Below are 15,134 nucleotides of genomic sequence, written 5' to 3'. Positions count from 1 at the left end.
GGTCATTTGTGCAAAGAGAGGCAGGGGCATTTGTATATGGGTAGAATGCAAAAGCAAAGAGAGAAACAAACAGGTGAAATGAGGCACATATGAGGGTCAAAAGAGTACAGACCGCAGACCTTAACCAAGGTTGAAATTGGAGCAAAAGCCCTTGAGTCCATCATGGAGGAGTGGAAATATGTTAAGCTATTTTTTGAAAGAAATTAGATTTTTTTTCAGTGGCAAAAATCAACAATTTTAATTTCCTTAATTTACCAATCTATCCACGTTTTCAACAGAAACATTTGATTCATCTTGAAAATTAAAGTACCTATCTTGTCAATTATACCCAAATGTGTGGACTGAAATATATTTTATTTCAAAAGATAAGTCCAAAAAACATTAGATGGCAACAGTCACGATGCTACATTTTTTTTAAAATGGTCAAAAAACTATTGCTAAATTAAGAATACAGTGGTAACAAAATTAATTTGTTCTAAAAGTATTTTTGCAACTTAGATTTTTTTTAAGTGGAAACACATTTTACATGGAAAACCTCTAATTGATTTTCGACTATTTTAAGATCCCCAATACTACTAATTCACTCGATTTGGCACTACTTTGCCCAATGATAAGTATAGTCCATCAAAATAAGTTTTGTGATTCTTTGGAGAAATAGCAAACCTTTAGCAATGAGGATGTCAACAAGACACAATGCCCCAATTTCTGTTGGTACTACTCTGCATTTTCTTCATCACCATATGTTGTCCATATTCCCTAGTCTTCCATGGCACCTCTCTATGAGCTTATTTGTCTTCTGTGTTTTTTCTCATGCCAGCTGTCTCTGCCTGGCTTACTTCCGCACATCTATCTTTTAACAGCCCAGTCCCATTAATAAGCTAGATTACTTTGTTATGGTGAAAGTAGGCAGTTTCTAAATCATATTTTTGCAGCCTATAGAATATTCTATACAAGTGATTCATGCTACTTTTAACATCAAATGGAGCAGTGATTGGCCTAATAATAAAAAATAAAATAAACAACAACATTAAATCCCTAAAGCATAATATTTAAATGTTTAAATTTCTACATTTATTTCATCTTACATTTTCTTTCCAATTCAAATAATTTACAATGACTTAAAACAATAGAAAATAAAGCTATGCAAAAGCTGTATGTAGTTTTTGCCCAAAACATATTGTTAAGCCTAAATTTGACATAAACATGCCTGTTTATTTCAAAAGGCCTAATTCTTTTGCATTGGGAAAAATGACAATGAGGTGATTTGAAAAAAGTCCTAAAACCAAAAGAAGTGACACAAAATGCCTTATATTTTACTGGAAATGTCCGGAAATCAGCTCAGGAAGTGATCTGGAAATACCTTAAAAAAATGTCGGACGTGATTCATAATCAGCAATCTGTAAGCCCCGTAAAATTAACTATTCCAAAATTAACTCATTGCCTGTCGTTGACAATGATGGACATCCAATCAATTTTAAACTGTTAGGACTAGCTGTGAATTCTCATTTTTCAGTGTCATTAACGGCTCTAGACATCCATCCAATCCATTTTGATTCAAAATGGATTATATGTCTAGGACCTATCAGTGGCATCCAATGAGTTAAACTAACAAATGTTCGTTCTTCTCTCAGGAAAATGGATTGAACGTCCTGTAATTTTCTTTTGTTTCTACGTTATTTCACTCATTTTTCACAGGAGTCCATTTGTTCCCATTCTATCTCAAGGCTGTGCCATCGCACTAGTTCTTCAATTTATCTCTTTCCTACTTTGCTTTTTTCGTCCTTCTGCCTGCGTTAGACTTGACATTGAGTTATTGGCTTGATTAGAATACGGATGAAGAACTTCCGTCCACATTTAGAGTTTCTCCTTTGTACAAAGGCTGTAATGCACTCCTATAATTACTTTGGACATCACTCTTTGAGAGTAAAACCTCTGCTATTTGTAGTGTAAAAACAACAGCATATACCGACCTATACCGTGTTTTCCTTTCTTTTTAAATATCGTATTATATATTTCAATACTGCATACTCATTTGAATATAAAGTCAATGCTACAATGACACTGATTACCCCATTGGCTGCCATTCATGGTACTAGGCGTCCAATCCATGTGAGGTGGGATGTTTGCAGCACATGAATAGTGATAAACTAATTGAAATATAGGGCAGATGATATTTGGATGTCACGCAATTAGACATATATGATTTCACTGAGCATACGTTATGCTGACATTGTCAAATATTGTTCAATACCTCAGTTACTCTTGTCAAAATATTTAAAATTAACAGCAAATATGCTGTAGGTGCCACTTTCATCTTCAATATCTGCGTATGGAGCGGTAAATGGGACAAAGTGGCAGAGAAAGTGCAGAAATGATCAAAAATCCAACAATAGTGGAAATATGAACAATGGATGGAAGCACAGTGCAAGCAGGAGGATGAAACAGGAGAGAAAAATAAAGATTTCATTTTCCCCTTTTCTTTCTTCTTCTCTGTTATGGCACACTAGTTTGAGCTTGAAAGTATAGTTATTTTTGAGTTAGTCTGAAAATAAGAATATGAACGCTGGGATGGTAGAAAGATAATCCCCAATTGAATGTAGGTTACTTTGTAGAAGTGAGAGAGCCAGCCCACTGTAAAAACAAGTGTTAAGAAGTATGGAAACATTGTCATTGCAAGTGGATGAGCGCCTTTCAAGAGCAGAGTCAATATTGCAGCAATCTGGTTTGCAACTCAAGACAGTTAAAACAATGATGAATAAGAAACTTGACATTTAACAAAAAGACGCATGTTTATCATTAGGCCTACAGGAGGCTGTTATTCTTTTCTATTCTGATGTGTGTCATCATCCAGCTGTCTTAAAAGCTCAGCTAGTAGCCAAACAAAGAAGACAGAAGATTATGCATTTAAAAAGTCATTTGACATTGACAATTGTATTTGTTCAATTGAACAGATTTGTAGATAGTGCTACAGAAATGCCACAACTGAATTGGTTATTTAAGATACATGACAGTTAAGGGAGGACATACAAATATTTGTGAACTAAATTTACTAGGATCTTCTGTCCTACTATTTGAGAAAAATTAAAGGAACCTTTCAAAACCATTTGTAATCATGAACACAACAATTTGAAGCACAATTCCCTGCAAACTTCGACTCCATTAGTGTCAAATGCATTCCTTAATTTTGATAAGACAGTCATAACCATGTTTTCACAAACTATTGCTGAAGCCAGACCAGATTATACAAGACTGAGTATCAATAGTGTGAGCTATATTAGCTATCAGTTGCTTTTTTTAGCTTTGAAAAAGCATCCAAAAATACATGTTTGCCAATTTTACTTGAATAATTCAAACCATACAATGCCATTGCCAACAATATGGTGTTGTAACAGCTCTGTTTTAGCTATTAACAACATTTCAACATAACTTAATGTGAACAAATATCAAATATTTGTCTACTGTTTAATATTTCTCGTATTTTTGCTTTTAAACTTGAGCCATTTTAGAATTAAAGCACTCCATTCCTCATTGATCAGGTTACTATCAAATGTATTGTCGTGTTCAGTTTCGGGTGATATGCTTTGATGCATCCATAGACTAGAAGCTATAAGGCACATAGACAGTCATGATGCTTTCCACTGTGCATGGTCCAGCAAGCAGCTCCATGTAAGCAGTTGATTTTCTGTCACTGCGACTTGTACCCAATGTCAATCTCCTCTGGAACAAGACCATTATCAGGATAACTGGAGTGCAAATGGAACCCTCGTTGGATGCCGTGCTCCTAAAGTTACCCTACACATGTAGTACATATAGTAAAACCCAGGACAGCATCAAATATATCATGTAAGAAGGCTTCATTTTGCAATGTATAATATTGTTCCAATGTACAATTACTTGTCCACGGTATGAGACACCAAAGTAGGTATTGCATATAAGTTAAATGCTGCAATAGACTTCACTTTCAGCAGCCAGCATGCAAGGCACACACACTAGCTATACTCCTACTTTCAGCGAGTTAGCGAGCAAGTGAGTTAGAGAGATTTGAGTTAGACCACGGTCTGAAACCAAAGTGGGTCATGGTCTTTGTAACCAAACTGTTTAACTAATTAGGTTTCTCCTAAAATCTACTTGCACAAGGTGTCCTCTTGTTTCGTTTGAATGAAAACCTGCACCCTCTGCTGCCCTTTCAGGACCAAATTGCGACCCCTGAGCTAGACTAACCCCTTTGGAGAATGCATGTTTGAACTGAAATGCTGTCAGTTTTGCATTTGCCTGGTTCAGTGTTGTGGCATGATTTTAATGGCTCAAAAATGAGTTTTTCTATATATTTTACATTTTTTTGCATACATACATACATTTGCATACATATTTCAAACAAAACGGGTATACTTTTTAATTTTTAAAAGATTTATAGTGCTTATTATTAAAGAATGGAATGAAGTATGGTAAAATATGTCTCTACTTACGAAAGATCTAAGCTACAAAACAAGTTTTGGAACCAATTAATTTCGTAAACAGAGGTACAACTGAACTTGTAATGTAAATATTTGTCTAACCTTTCTCTTTTTAAATGGCGGTACTATGTCCATGTTTTGAGACATACGACTTTATAAGTACAGTGGAAGAGGCGTTAGCACTTCCGTCTCACAGTGTTGAGATCAAGGGTTCAGTCCCTGGTGGGTTCTGACCTTCCTGTGTACAAATTGCATGTTCTCCTCCTGCATGTGTGAGGATTCTCATAGGTTCTTCTGTCTATGATAAAATGAGAGCAGCAACCTTGATTGAGCTACTGAAAAAAAAAGATGAAATAGAATTCTTACGGGAATAGACAAAAAAAGTTTTATCTTTATATGCTGCAGAGAGCTACTGAATCAAAAGTTGAACTTAGGGGAGGGTTGTCTGCAGCATAGTCCGCCGTCCTTCGGGATAATTTCCACAGTTACTTCTACATGACATTACCAATTAACCTCTTAGATATAAAACTTTATCCAAGATACATTTGAACGTGTGAGATTTAAATTCAAAATTTGTATAACTGTTTAGAGGTCAGTAACCCAGTAAGGAAGTGTTTTGCACGTCAGCATCACAGTTCTAGGGTTGACGGTTTTATTCCAGGTGGGTCCTCACAGTGTGAAGTTTGGATGTTCTCTCCAGGGTTGTATGGATTTTCTCCGGGTACTCCAGTTCCCTCCCACATTGCAAAAACATGCATTAAGGCCGGTTGAACCCTCTAAATATTACCTACGAAAGAGTGTGAACGTGAATGATTGTCCATCTCCTCTTCCCTTGTGATTGGTTAGGAATTCAGGGCGTTTTCTGCTTGGTGCCCGAAGTAAACTGGATTAGGATCCAATAACTCCCACGATCCATGTAAGTGGTTCAGAAAATGAATACCTACAATTGACAACATTAGTTATCCAATTCATAAACTGGGAGTACTGGCTTTGAGTGCTCAGGTTTGAGTGCCATTGACAGCAGTAGACATACTCCAGCTCAAAATGTTTTCCATTTTCAGTTGATAAGGGAGTTCTACATTTTTATAGAAAATGCAATGAGAATGTTCAACTGGGAACATTATAATCAATTTTGAGCTATTTGTGAATTCAGCTTTAATGATTTATCAACCAAGTCTCTTCATTTTTATGACAATGATTTATTAAGCACTTCTTGAAAATAGCTTGTCCCACGTGTGGATGTGTTTTCAAGAAACTGAGGGCTTAAAACATCACAGGGTGGAAATAATCAGAGTTATCGTCCGCTCTCAAATCCCTGTAGAATTATGAAAGAATGACCAAATTATTATCACAGTAAGAGTTTGGAAATGTATTTTGTCGACCGTTGTGGCTTAAAAAAAATGTGTTCGAACAATGGCTAGGGCATGCTAGGGCATACTGGAAAATAAATGTATTTTTTGTTTGAAACATCTATTCAAAAGTTTGCACTTAAGAGCTTTGAATCTGTAAAGGGCATGTGACTATTTTTGGTTAAATATTAGGAATTATGGAAGGATTGGCCATGAATGCCTTTCAGTGCCATTGATGGTGCAAGATCTAATCCATTTTGACTGGGAAGGGGAAACAAACATTTATTTTCCCAACCCAGTAAAAATTGATTGGACGTCTTGCAAATTGCAGCCAATGAGTTAAACGAGTGAGAAAAAAATATGGACAGAAAATGGAATAATTTGTGCATGAATGGATGAAAGTATATACATATTTAACTTAAATATCCCATTAGAATAAAGAAGGAATGTGGGGAATAATCATTTTTAAATTAAATTATTATTGTGAATGTGTTCGTATGGTCATCATCATCTCATGTTATATTTTGACTTAAGTTTAAGATATTTTGCCACACCAATACAACATTCAGTGTGAGTATTTGAATGTGATTGAGCTGGTGTGTTTGTTCCTGATGTTTTCCAGATAATATTCTGCTCAATTCACATAAAGATGGAAATTAGCCCTCAGCTACAATCTACATATTCACATACATATGTCCATTAACATGAATATAAATATGTTCAATAATATGTGCTGTCCTTCATTAAATACATCAAACTCACACTCAATCTTTTATTTCTTGTCATCAAACAAATGTTTTACTTCGAACAGCTATTAAACGATAATCGGATAGATATACAAAATGTGAATCTGTTGGTTTCAGTGCCGTTTGGAAAACAAAAACGGCCAGTAATGTAATGCCCACACTTGCCATTAATAGCATTACCCAACTCATCAAAAGTCATTCCCCAGAAGAGCTTTGCATTCAAGGGCACAACCAATTGAATGATTCACAAGGGATCCAAACAGTCATTTCCATGGGCCATTCTATTGTTGTACTGTATTGTATTTCATCCTCAATGCTTTCTATTTCCTTTATTGTTCAGCCGCAGTGGCACTTTTCATCATCGTCTGTGACAGGTGTTTACAGCAAAGCAATGAGTGGTCACACAGCTCCACTTTTTCTCAAACTGTTAAAGCCCCAGTTTGAATCTCAGCGCTCATGTGTTTGTTTGCCAAAATTTATCGGTACAGTTAATCAATGGATCAGAAACATGTTGTTATGTCCAAAAAATTAATTCATTGCATCAATGTGGATTTATTCTTGAGTACAAATATACCAGTCAAATAATTTGCAAATTATTTCAGTAAAATTCTGAACTTCCAAGCATTTAAACAAATAATTTAAGAGAAAGTTGTTGGCAACAACTTTGGAAAATATTTGGTGTATTTACTTCCTTCTACTTAATCATTTATCAAAGCTTGTGTTTTGTTTTGAATGTTGTTTTACGGTAGAAACAAAACATTGCAGAATAAGATTTGACAACAAAAACAGACTCTTGAGAGATGAAGAGCCGCATGATGGAAGAAAACAGATAACGCAGTTATAATGAGAGGTATGCGGGTGTTTTGGTGTGTTGTGCTGCACATCATTGAGAGTTGTGATTGTGTGACCCAAGCTTTCTACACATTGCTACCTTTAACAGCTTTGTGGCTAGATTTATTTTTGTCTTCTGCCACTAGGTTGTAAAAACAAACATGTCACAATGCACTGACGACCAGATTCCTTCTTGATGGCAGCTGTGTGAAGCAGCTTCACAATCTAAAGCTGAAAATGAATTTGGAAATGTGATTGCTGTGCAAAGATAAGCTCAGCCTTTCAGAATGAGAAAAAATAATTGTTCATCAGACATCATCTGTTTGCAACATGTTGACATTCTTTTCTGTCTTGATTTAAAAATGGTTCCCCAAGTGTTTTAATGTATCCCGTGACATTCTTCCATGTAAATGCCACCAGGAGCAAGAATTAAGTCACACTTAACATCATCCACTTTTAAGGGCGTAGTCGGGTCTAATGAAAATGAAACACTGTTCTTGTTCCCTTTATATGGAAGGTTAAATGCTAATGACTTTTGTTTGCATGGTGCCTTTAAGAGAGCTGGAGGGCAAATGTTTGTGGACAGTCGTATACAAGAAAAGAAAATGTTAATAGCTAGATACTAACCCAAAAGGCAGCATAGGCTAGATTTTCTATGAGACAATCTTATACAATCACAATCTGGGAACATTCATCAAAGGCACATAAAATTTACCTGATTGTATTTCACACAGGCTTTCCTGAGAACTAACTATTTATACCAGATAAAACACCAACGCATAAAAAGTACCATGCATAGAAACAACTATTAAACTTTAAATGTGCACAGTTGCCCACTGCATATATACAACCAATGGCAATTCCTTATATTTGCTGATGGAGGTTCTTCAAAAGCAGGATCAGGAGATAGACTGGTACTTTTTTTTCATTCAGTTTCCAAAGCGCTTATCCTCACAAGGGTAACAGGGGTGCTGGAGCATATCCCAGCCAACTACAGGACCAACCATTCATGCTCACACTTATACCGAGGGGTAATTTTGAGTGTTGAACCAGCCTAACATGCATTTTCTGCGGATTTGGGAAGAAACCGGAGTACCCAGAGAACATCCAAACTCAACAGAGGAAAGTATGACCTGGGATCGAAACCTTTATCCTGGGAGTGTGAGGCCAATGCGCAAATCACACATTCACAGGTCTTCTCAGTGGTACCTCTAATTTGTTGCAACAGTTCTAAATCCCTCATATCTCCCAATTAGGGTCTTGCATCTTTTTGGAATGTGGGAGGAAAACAGAGTACCCGGAGAAAGCCAGCAGAGCCCTGGGGAGAACATGCAAACTCCAAACAGGTGAACTGACTTGGATTTGAACCCAGGAACCCAGAGCTGTGAGGCCGGCGTGCTAACCATTCACTCCACCGAGCCACTTCAAGGTGATACTGTATTGTGATAACTATGAAGGTGGAAATTTTATTTTGACAGGTGACCGCAAATCAAAAAAATCTTCTGAGTAATTGCTTCATTTACCTCATTCAATGTCATTGAGGGCGTCTTCTTCAGTTTGAATTCGAGACTGATATCGATCGTTTTTACAAAAGTTGTAGTTTTTTCCAAAACCTACAGCTCCAGCGTAATTCATCAAAAACTTCCTCACTTATTTCCAATGGTTCTATTCTACAATTACAAAAATGAAAAGAAAAATGACCTCAAATCAACGAAAAATACTTTTGTTAAAAAACAAAAACAAATCCCCAAGAAAAAACGCAGACAGAAATGACCAGAAATTCCTCCCAAATGCCCCGAAATGTGCAGGAATCATCCTACAATGGACAGCAAGTTACTCTAAAAACTCTAAAATTACCACGGAAGTGACCAAAAACTAACACATGGCCTGTCATTGCTAATGACAAACATCTAGTTGATGTGCGCATTGAAAACTGGCTGTGAAAGCTCATCCATTGGTGCCATTAATGACGCTAGATGTCCAATCCGATTATGGGCGTCATGAGTGAACGCACAACAATACTGGCATGACAATGAGTTAAATGAAAGAATGTGCATTCGCTCCTCCCAATCTAAATAGATTGCATATATGTTGCCATCAATAGCACCCAATGACTGAATAACTCCACATATCCGAGGCTAACATGTACAAGAGCTGCCAGAATTCATCATGTCGTGGGTGCCGCAAGGCCGTATTCATTTGCTAGTGTCCACTATTCCACTCCATTGTCTTACTCATATTCTCAGTAGGCTTCCAGATCTAGTAAGGACACCTTACCTGGTACAATTTTTAAAATTCAACATGCTGGCTGATCTAACCCAACACACTGACACACACCCTGTGTCTCTCCCTCGTCCTCGCTGCTCTGTATGGTAGAATTAACTGTTGGCCCCTCTCCACTCACATCCGGTCAATATTCTAGCCATCCAAAATCCACCCGCTCTCTTTGGATCATTCACTGGAGGCTAAACATTGGCAGAGTCACAGTTGTGTCACAGCAATCAATCCAGCATCCATGTGAAATGGCTATACCACCACTATGCAAGCAAAACACAACAAAACTCCATGTTTTGTCAAATTCTTATCAAGTAAAATGGGCTAAAAGGCTATAATCCAAGTGAAAAATTGGCTATATCTTAATATTTTATGATCCATCTTTAGGACAAAGTAACATAATACTAAATAAATGTTCACCTAAACTATGATTTTCCCTAATTGAGGTTTTATTCTGAGATGAAACAAGAGCTAATAGTAGTATATTAAAGGAAAAATAATATCTTATTTACAGTAAATGATGAAAGATATATATTTACAGTGGTAACTACTTAAAAAATGTACTTGGACACAGAACTAATTTTGTAACTTGGCTCTTTTGTATGTAGCATAGTAATTTATATATAATTCTCAAATTTGTTACAAGGTCCTAAAAAAAACTATCAATTAAACTGTTAAAATAGATCAAAGTTTCCCAATATTGTATGAAAGACATGGAAACATACAAACCTGAGGGAAAATATCAAGAAAAATTATTATGTATTAGAATGAATACCAAGCATGCAAAAATGGTGTAAGGTGGAAATTAAATCCACCTGGGAAATAGACAACAATATATATAAATATATATATAAATAAATCCATGAATTTATATATGAAGTCACAACATAGAATTAATCAAATGTTCTCAAAAAGTTGATTTGACATGAATGCATTGAGAATTAGACTTAATCTCCTTTGCTTAGGTCATACCTGGAATTAGTCATGTCTGTTTGGCCGCCTCGACTCTTCTCCAGCCCCAACTTGGTGAAAATCCCGATGAGCACCATGATGGCGACCACTCCACAAATAATATACACGATCATGTGTGTACGATCGCGGTCTGGTTCCTCTTGGACCTCTGTGACTGGGTCCGCCGGTCGGCCAGTATTTGCCCAGACGGGTGTATCATAATTTGAACAGGAAGTCTGATCCAAACTGTGGATTTTAAATTGGCAGCAGAAACGGTAGAAGCAGGAGCCACAACAAAAGCTATAAATTCCTGCGTTGCAATTGAAGGGTGGGTCCCACTGCCCCATGACATCGTAGTAACCCCAGCAACGATTTGCACCGCCTGCCGCCGTTTTATCCTCGGTGTCCGGACTTGGTGTTGCCAGGGCAGCTTCCGGTAAAACTGAGGGCTCAGTTGTGAGGTTATTTGGAACAGCTTGGGCTGAAACCTGGCCCAAATGTTGATGGTTCAACCCACCCAAAGGCGTCAAGCCTAAAAGAATGGCCACTGAGAAGCTGACCAATATTGGTTGCATGGAGGCAGACATCTTTTATCCTTAGTCTTGATGCTTCAGTGTTGATGTGTAATTTATAGAACCAACATTGAAGAACCTAGGTTAGATGAAAAAATAAATAAAAATCCATCTCATCCAACAATAATATACAATCACCAAACCAATATAGTTCACATTGACTCAACATGAAAGAGAATCTAGAAGAAAATAATTGACACCAGGTGAGTGAAAGAAATCAGTTTCCTATCTTTGTGAGATTAAGAATTGTGAATGAGTCCTTTGCGAATAAGCAATCATATTTATTCCCCCACAGAGGGACCTCTAGATTTTACACTTCATAATTTAACAATAATGTATGAGAAAACTGCGCTTCTAATGTCTGGCAATGGTTCAGAGTGGCTTTGCATGCTTTTTTATTATTTTTGTGGGGATGACGTATTCTCATCGTTCTTAAATGTTCTGAAAATGCATGTGATGCAGAATATCTTTCAATTGAGAACTTAAATTTTACAGTTGAAGCAAAAGTGCAGGTATTTCCCCCCATAAAACATATTTTCCCAGCGTATACATATTAAAATTTTCAAATTTCAAAATGTACCTTGTCCTGCAGTTTTAAAATTTTAATTATTGAATTAGCAAAAATATTTCGCAATGGTTTCAAATTCAGGAAATCAGGTTGCACAAAAATTACGCTCTTTTCTGCAAATTATTAAAATTCCACCAAAATTTGACCAAAACGGCCCTCTTTATTTGTAATTTCTCTATTAATTTTAATGACCCGGTACTAATAAATATTACTAAGTGACCTGAAAACATAAATAACATGTAGAATTGTTCAAGGTTTTATGATGATGAAAGGTGGAACCCCACATTATTTTTCATTGGAAATCAATAAGGTTGCATCTATTACATTTTTGCACAAAAGTTTAACTCAGAGTCTGCCAATTTTAAGGATTTTATCTTTATCAGAGCAATTCACATGTTAAGGTGTGTGTAAAAAATGCATCCAAATGTAAAATATTTCTATATCACTGGAATGATTGCTCTTACTTGAAGTTTTTTTAGTTAGAATCCCACGACAGCTAGCATAAATTACACCTACCAGCAGTGTGAGCTTTCGATTTTTTTTCGATATTTTAAGGCTGATATTGACTCAGTTTATTTTGATATTGACTCAGTTTATTTTGATATAGAGCTTGTGCATCTTAATCATTTCTCTCTAGACCTTAAAAAAATGAATGTGCATAAATCCATCTTAAAAACCTAATCTTTTTCCACTCAATTCCAATCCCAGAAAGAGGATGTTATCGAGATCATTTTCTAATCTTATGATAGGAATTGTAGATAATAGTACTATAGAATTATACAGTGTTCACACCCCAAAATGTTTTTTTTACCTTTATATATTCTACCAGTAGCTACAAAGAGTTATCTGAAATAATGGAAAAGTTACCTTTCATAAAGTTGGAAACAAATCTGAATCTGCCAGCTTTTGGAGGATCCAGTTTAGCAGTGCTTGTTGTCCACAAATAAACGTGCCAGTAGCATTTCCAGCATTGAGTTTCCCACTTTTGCGCAGTCAAACAACAGGCTGTGAAAATGTCTGCTGTCAGAAAAGAATTGGGGATTCTTCTAAGACTCACAGACAGTCCCAAACCCCCATCTTGGAGGATTTCTCAATCCTGAGACATGCTGGTATTCCTGAGTGAGTAACACATTTGATGCGTAGCACCAAATCACTTCTGACGTCCCAAGGAAAACTCACCGGAGTGTGTTGTTTCCCAAAGGATTTGTCTGCCTCCTCCACTTAACTTGCATCTTTCATGTTGCCGTAGATTCCGTCACTGCACAATGGGTGCACTTTTATTTTAGTAGTGGGCATCTTTTTTATATTTACTTTCAGGTATTCTACTTTCTTCTCTCAGTCAATGAGCCAACAGGTAAACGCAGCTGTTCTTTAAAAGAAAACTCTGGGCACTCATCCAGCTGGAAATCTCAGATGATGAATGTCCAGAAGCGCTTCTCCTCTTGCATGTGTGGTGTCTTTTTCACTCACGCATGCACAGACACACACATGCATACACACATACAAACACACAAGCACACACACTCACGCACACACTCACTTATAGCTTCAATTCCCCTGGTGCTCTTTCTTTGTTAGCAGCTTCCAGTCACCACACAGGGAGTCCAGTGGCTTTTTGCACCCAGTTCGCTGTTGATTGACTCCCCCCCTCCCTTCACCCTTCTCCGAAACCTTTCCTATCACTGGATGCTACGATCTGTAACAGAGCCTGGACACCGGCAGAGTATTTTTTCTATTTATCCTTGTCCTACTTGAGGAGGGACGGGCGGGGGGAACTGAGGAAAGCTGGCGTTGTGATGTTAGGTCTCAACATCTCAGTGATGCTGAACCAGATTTACTAATGGAGAATACCACATAATGGATCGCTCTTAGTTTTTTTTTGTATTTTTTTTGCCAAATTCTAGCTTGAAATAACTTCTCCCTACCCTTAATTTGAAATGCCCCACTTTGATCCTCTCCCGTAAAATATTCCTGACCTGTTTCCAAACCGGACAGATGGATTTTTGTCAAGGGTAACAAAATATCAGCATGGGGTCAAAAAAGATCTGATCTCATAGCACCCGTGAAGAAAGCCTGGCACAAGTTTAGCCGTAATAAAAATCTCCAAGCTTGTTGATGGCGAAGTGGAGATGCGACAACCCCAAACAGCAGCAGCATGCCACCACCATCGGCACATCAAAACATGTCCTGTTTTCAAAGGAAGCTCTCTTGGACTGTAGCAGATGGTCTTTTGTTGTTATTGGGCCAGATTACGAAGCGAGTCAGTGGAATTTTTCTGTTGTTTCAAAAATTGGCCCCAAAGAATCTTGACCTATCAATATGCAACAGCTTCTGCAAATGTGTTGCCTTTTTTAATCATATAACAAATACTTGTTAATTCTCTCCTTGTCCAGCTGCAGCTTCTTTGAAAACAGGCATAATTTGATATATATGTATAGGAATTTTATATATATATCATATGTATGTGTTTTCACAGTGGGATGCCCCAAACTGAAGTGGGAAGACAGAGGAAAGCCCGCAAGAACCAAAATGCTTTCTCTTTTTTTATGTCATTCCATCCCTTCTGTAAATCTTCATCCATGTGTATTCCTTTAGTCCTGTGTTGTTCCTCTTTTATCGCTGCGTCTGTATCCCATCACTTGGTGATGCTTCCACCGCTGTTCTCTTCTGTTCTCTGACAGGACTGGATGACAATATCTCAAACACTCCTCCCTTTTCTGCTCACTCCTCCCTCTACTGCTCTCTCTCTCTCTCTCTCTCTCTCTCTCTCTCTCTCTCTCTCTCTCTCTCTCTCTCTCTCTCTCTCTCTCTCTCTCTCTCTCTCTCTCTCTCTCTCTCTCTCTCTCTCTCTCGCTCTTTCCCCTCACAGAATTTTTGTTGGCAAATGAGAACAGGGTCTTTCTTGCTGACTCTCATCTGCCCCTCCTATGTATCACTACTGTCATTGTACCACATATGCAGTAGCCTTGATTTTTAACACATTCACTGCCATTGATAGTGATCCCTCAAATCCATTTCAACTTTAATGGCTGTCATTAAATGATCGAATTTCATTGCCATTGAATAATAGATGTTCATTTCAATTTGACTGTCAAAATGCATTGGAAGTTTATTGCTGTCGATGGGAGCCAATGAGTGACTTAAAAAGGCTGTCAGCAGTTTCAGTCAAAACCGATTGGGCATCATTTGCCATCATTGCACCCAATGTATTAATTGTCAGCCAATCATAGGGCAGAAAGCGGTGGAAAAATGTGTTCACACAGATACCTAGGGGCAATTTTGAGTATTCAAACAGCCTACCATGCATGTTTTTGGGGTTGTGGGAGGAAACCCGATGGAATAAAAACCCTCGTAAGCATGCAAACATGCAAACGTCACACAATGAGGAC

The 15,134-nt window shown here is 37.4% G+C and overlaps 1 protein-coding gene across 1 annotated transcript in view; it reads right to left on the bottom strand.

The window, feature by feature from the left end:
- The window catches only part of LOC144209080 (protein shisa-8), a 62,816-nt gene extending 48,386 nt beyond the window's left edge, over positions 1 to 14,430 (bottom strand). Inside the window, exons 1-2 of the mRNA XM_077735275.1 lie at positions 12,613 to 14,430; positions 10,627 to 11,256 (exon numbers count right to left, since the gene is read on the bottom strand). Coding sequence (XP_077591401.1) covers positions 10,627 to 11,192 — 566 coding nt within the window. The 5' untranslated portion in view covers positions 11,193 to 11,256; positions 12,613 to 14,430. The remainder of the gene's footprint in view (positions 1 to 10,626; positions 11,257 to 12,612) is intronic.
- Between the last annotated feature and the right edge of the window lie 704 nt (positions 14,431 to 15,134).

This window comes from Stigmatopora nigra, chromosome 15 (assembly GCF_051989575.1).
Source record: "Stigmatopora nigra isolate UIUO_SnigA chromosome 15, RoL_Snig_1.1, whole genome shotgun sequence".
Lineage (NCBI taxonomy): Eukaryota > Metazoa > Chordata > Actinopteri > Syngnathiformes > Syngnathidae > Stigmatopora > Stigmatopora nigra.
Note: the sequence above shows the minus strand (reverse complement) of the source record. Positions and strands in the feature narration are given on the sequence as shown.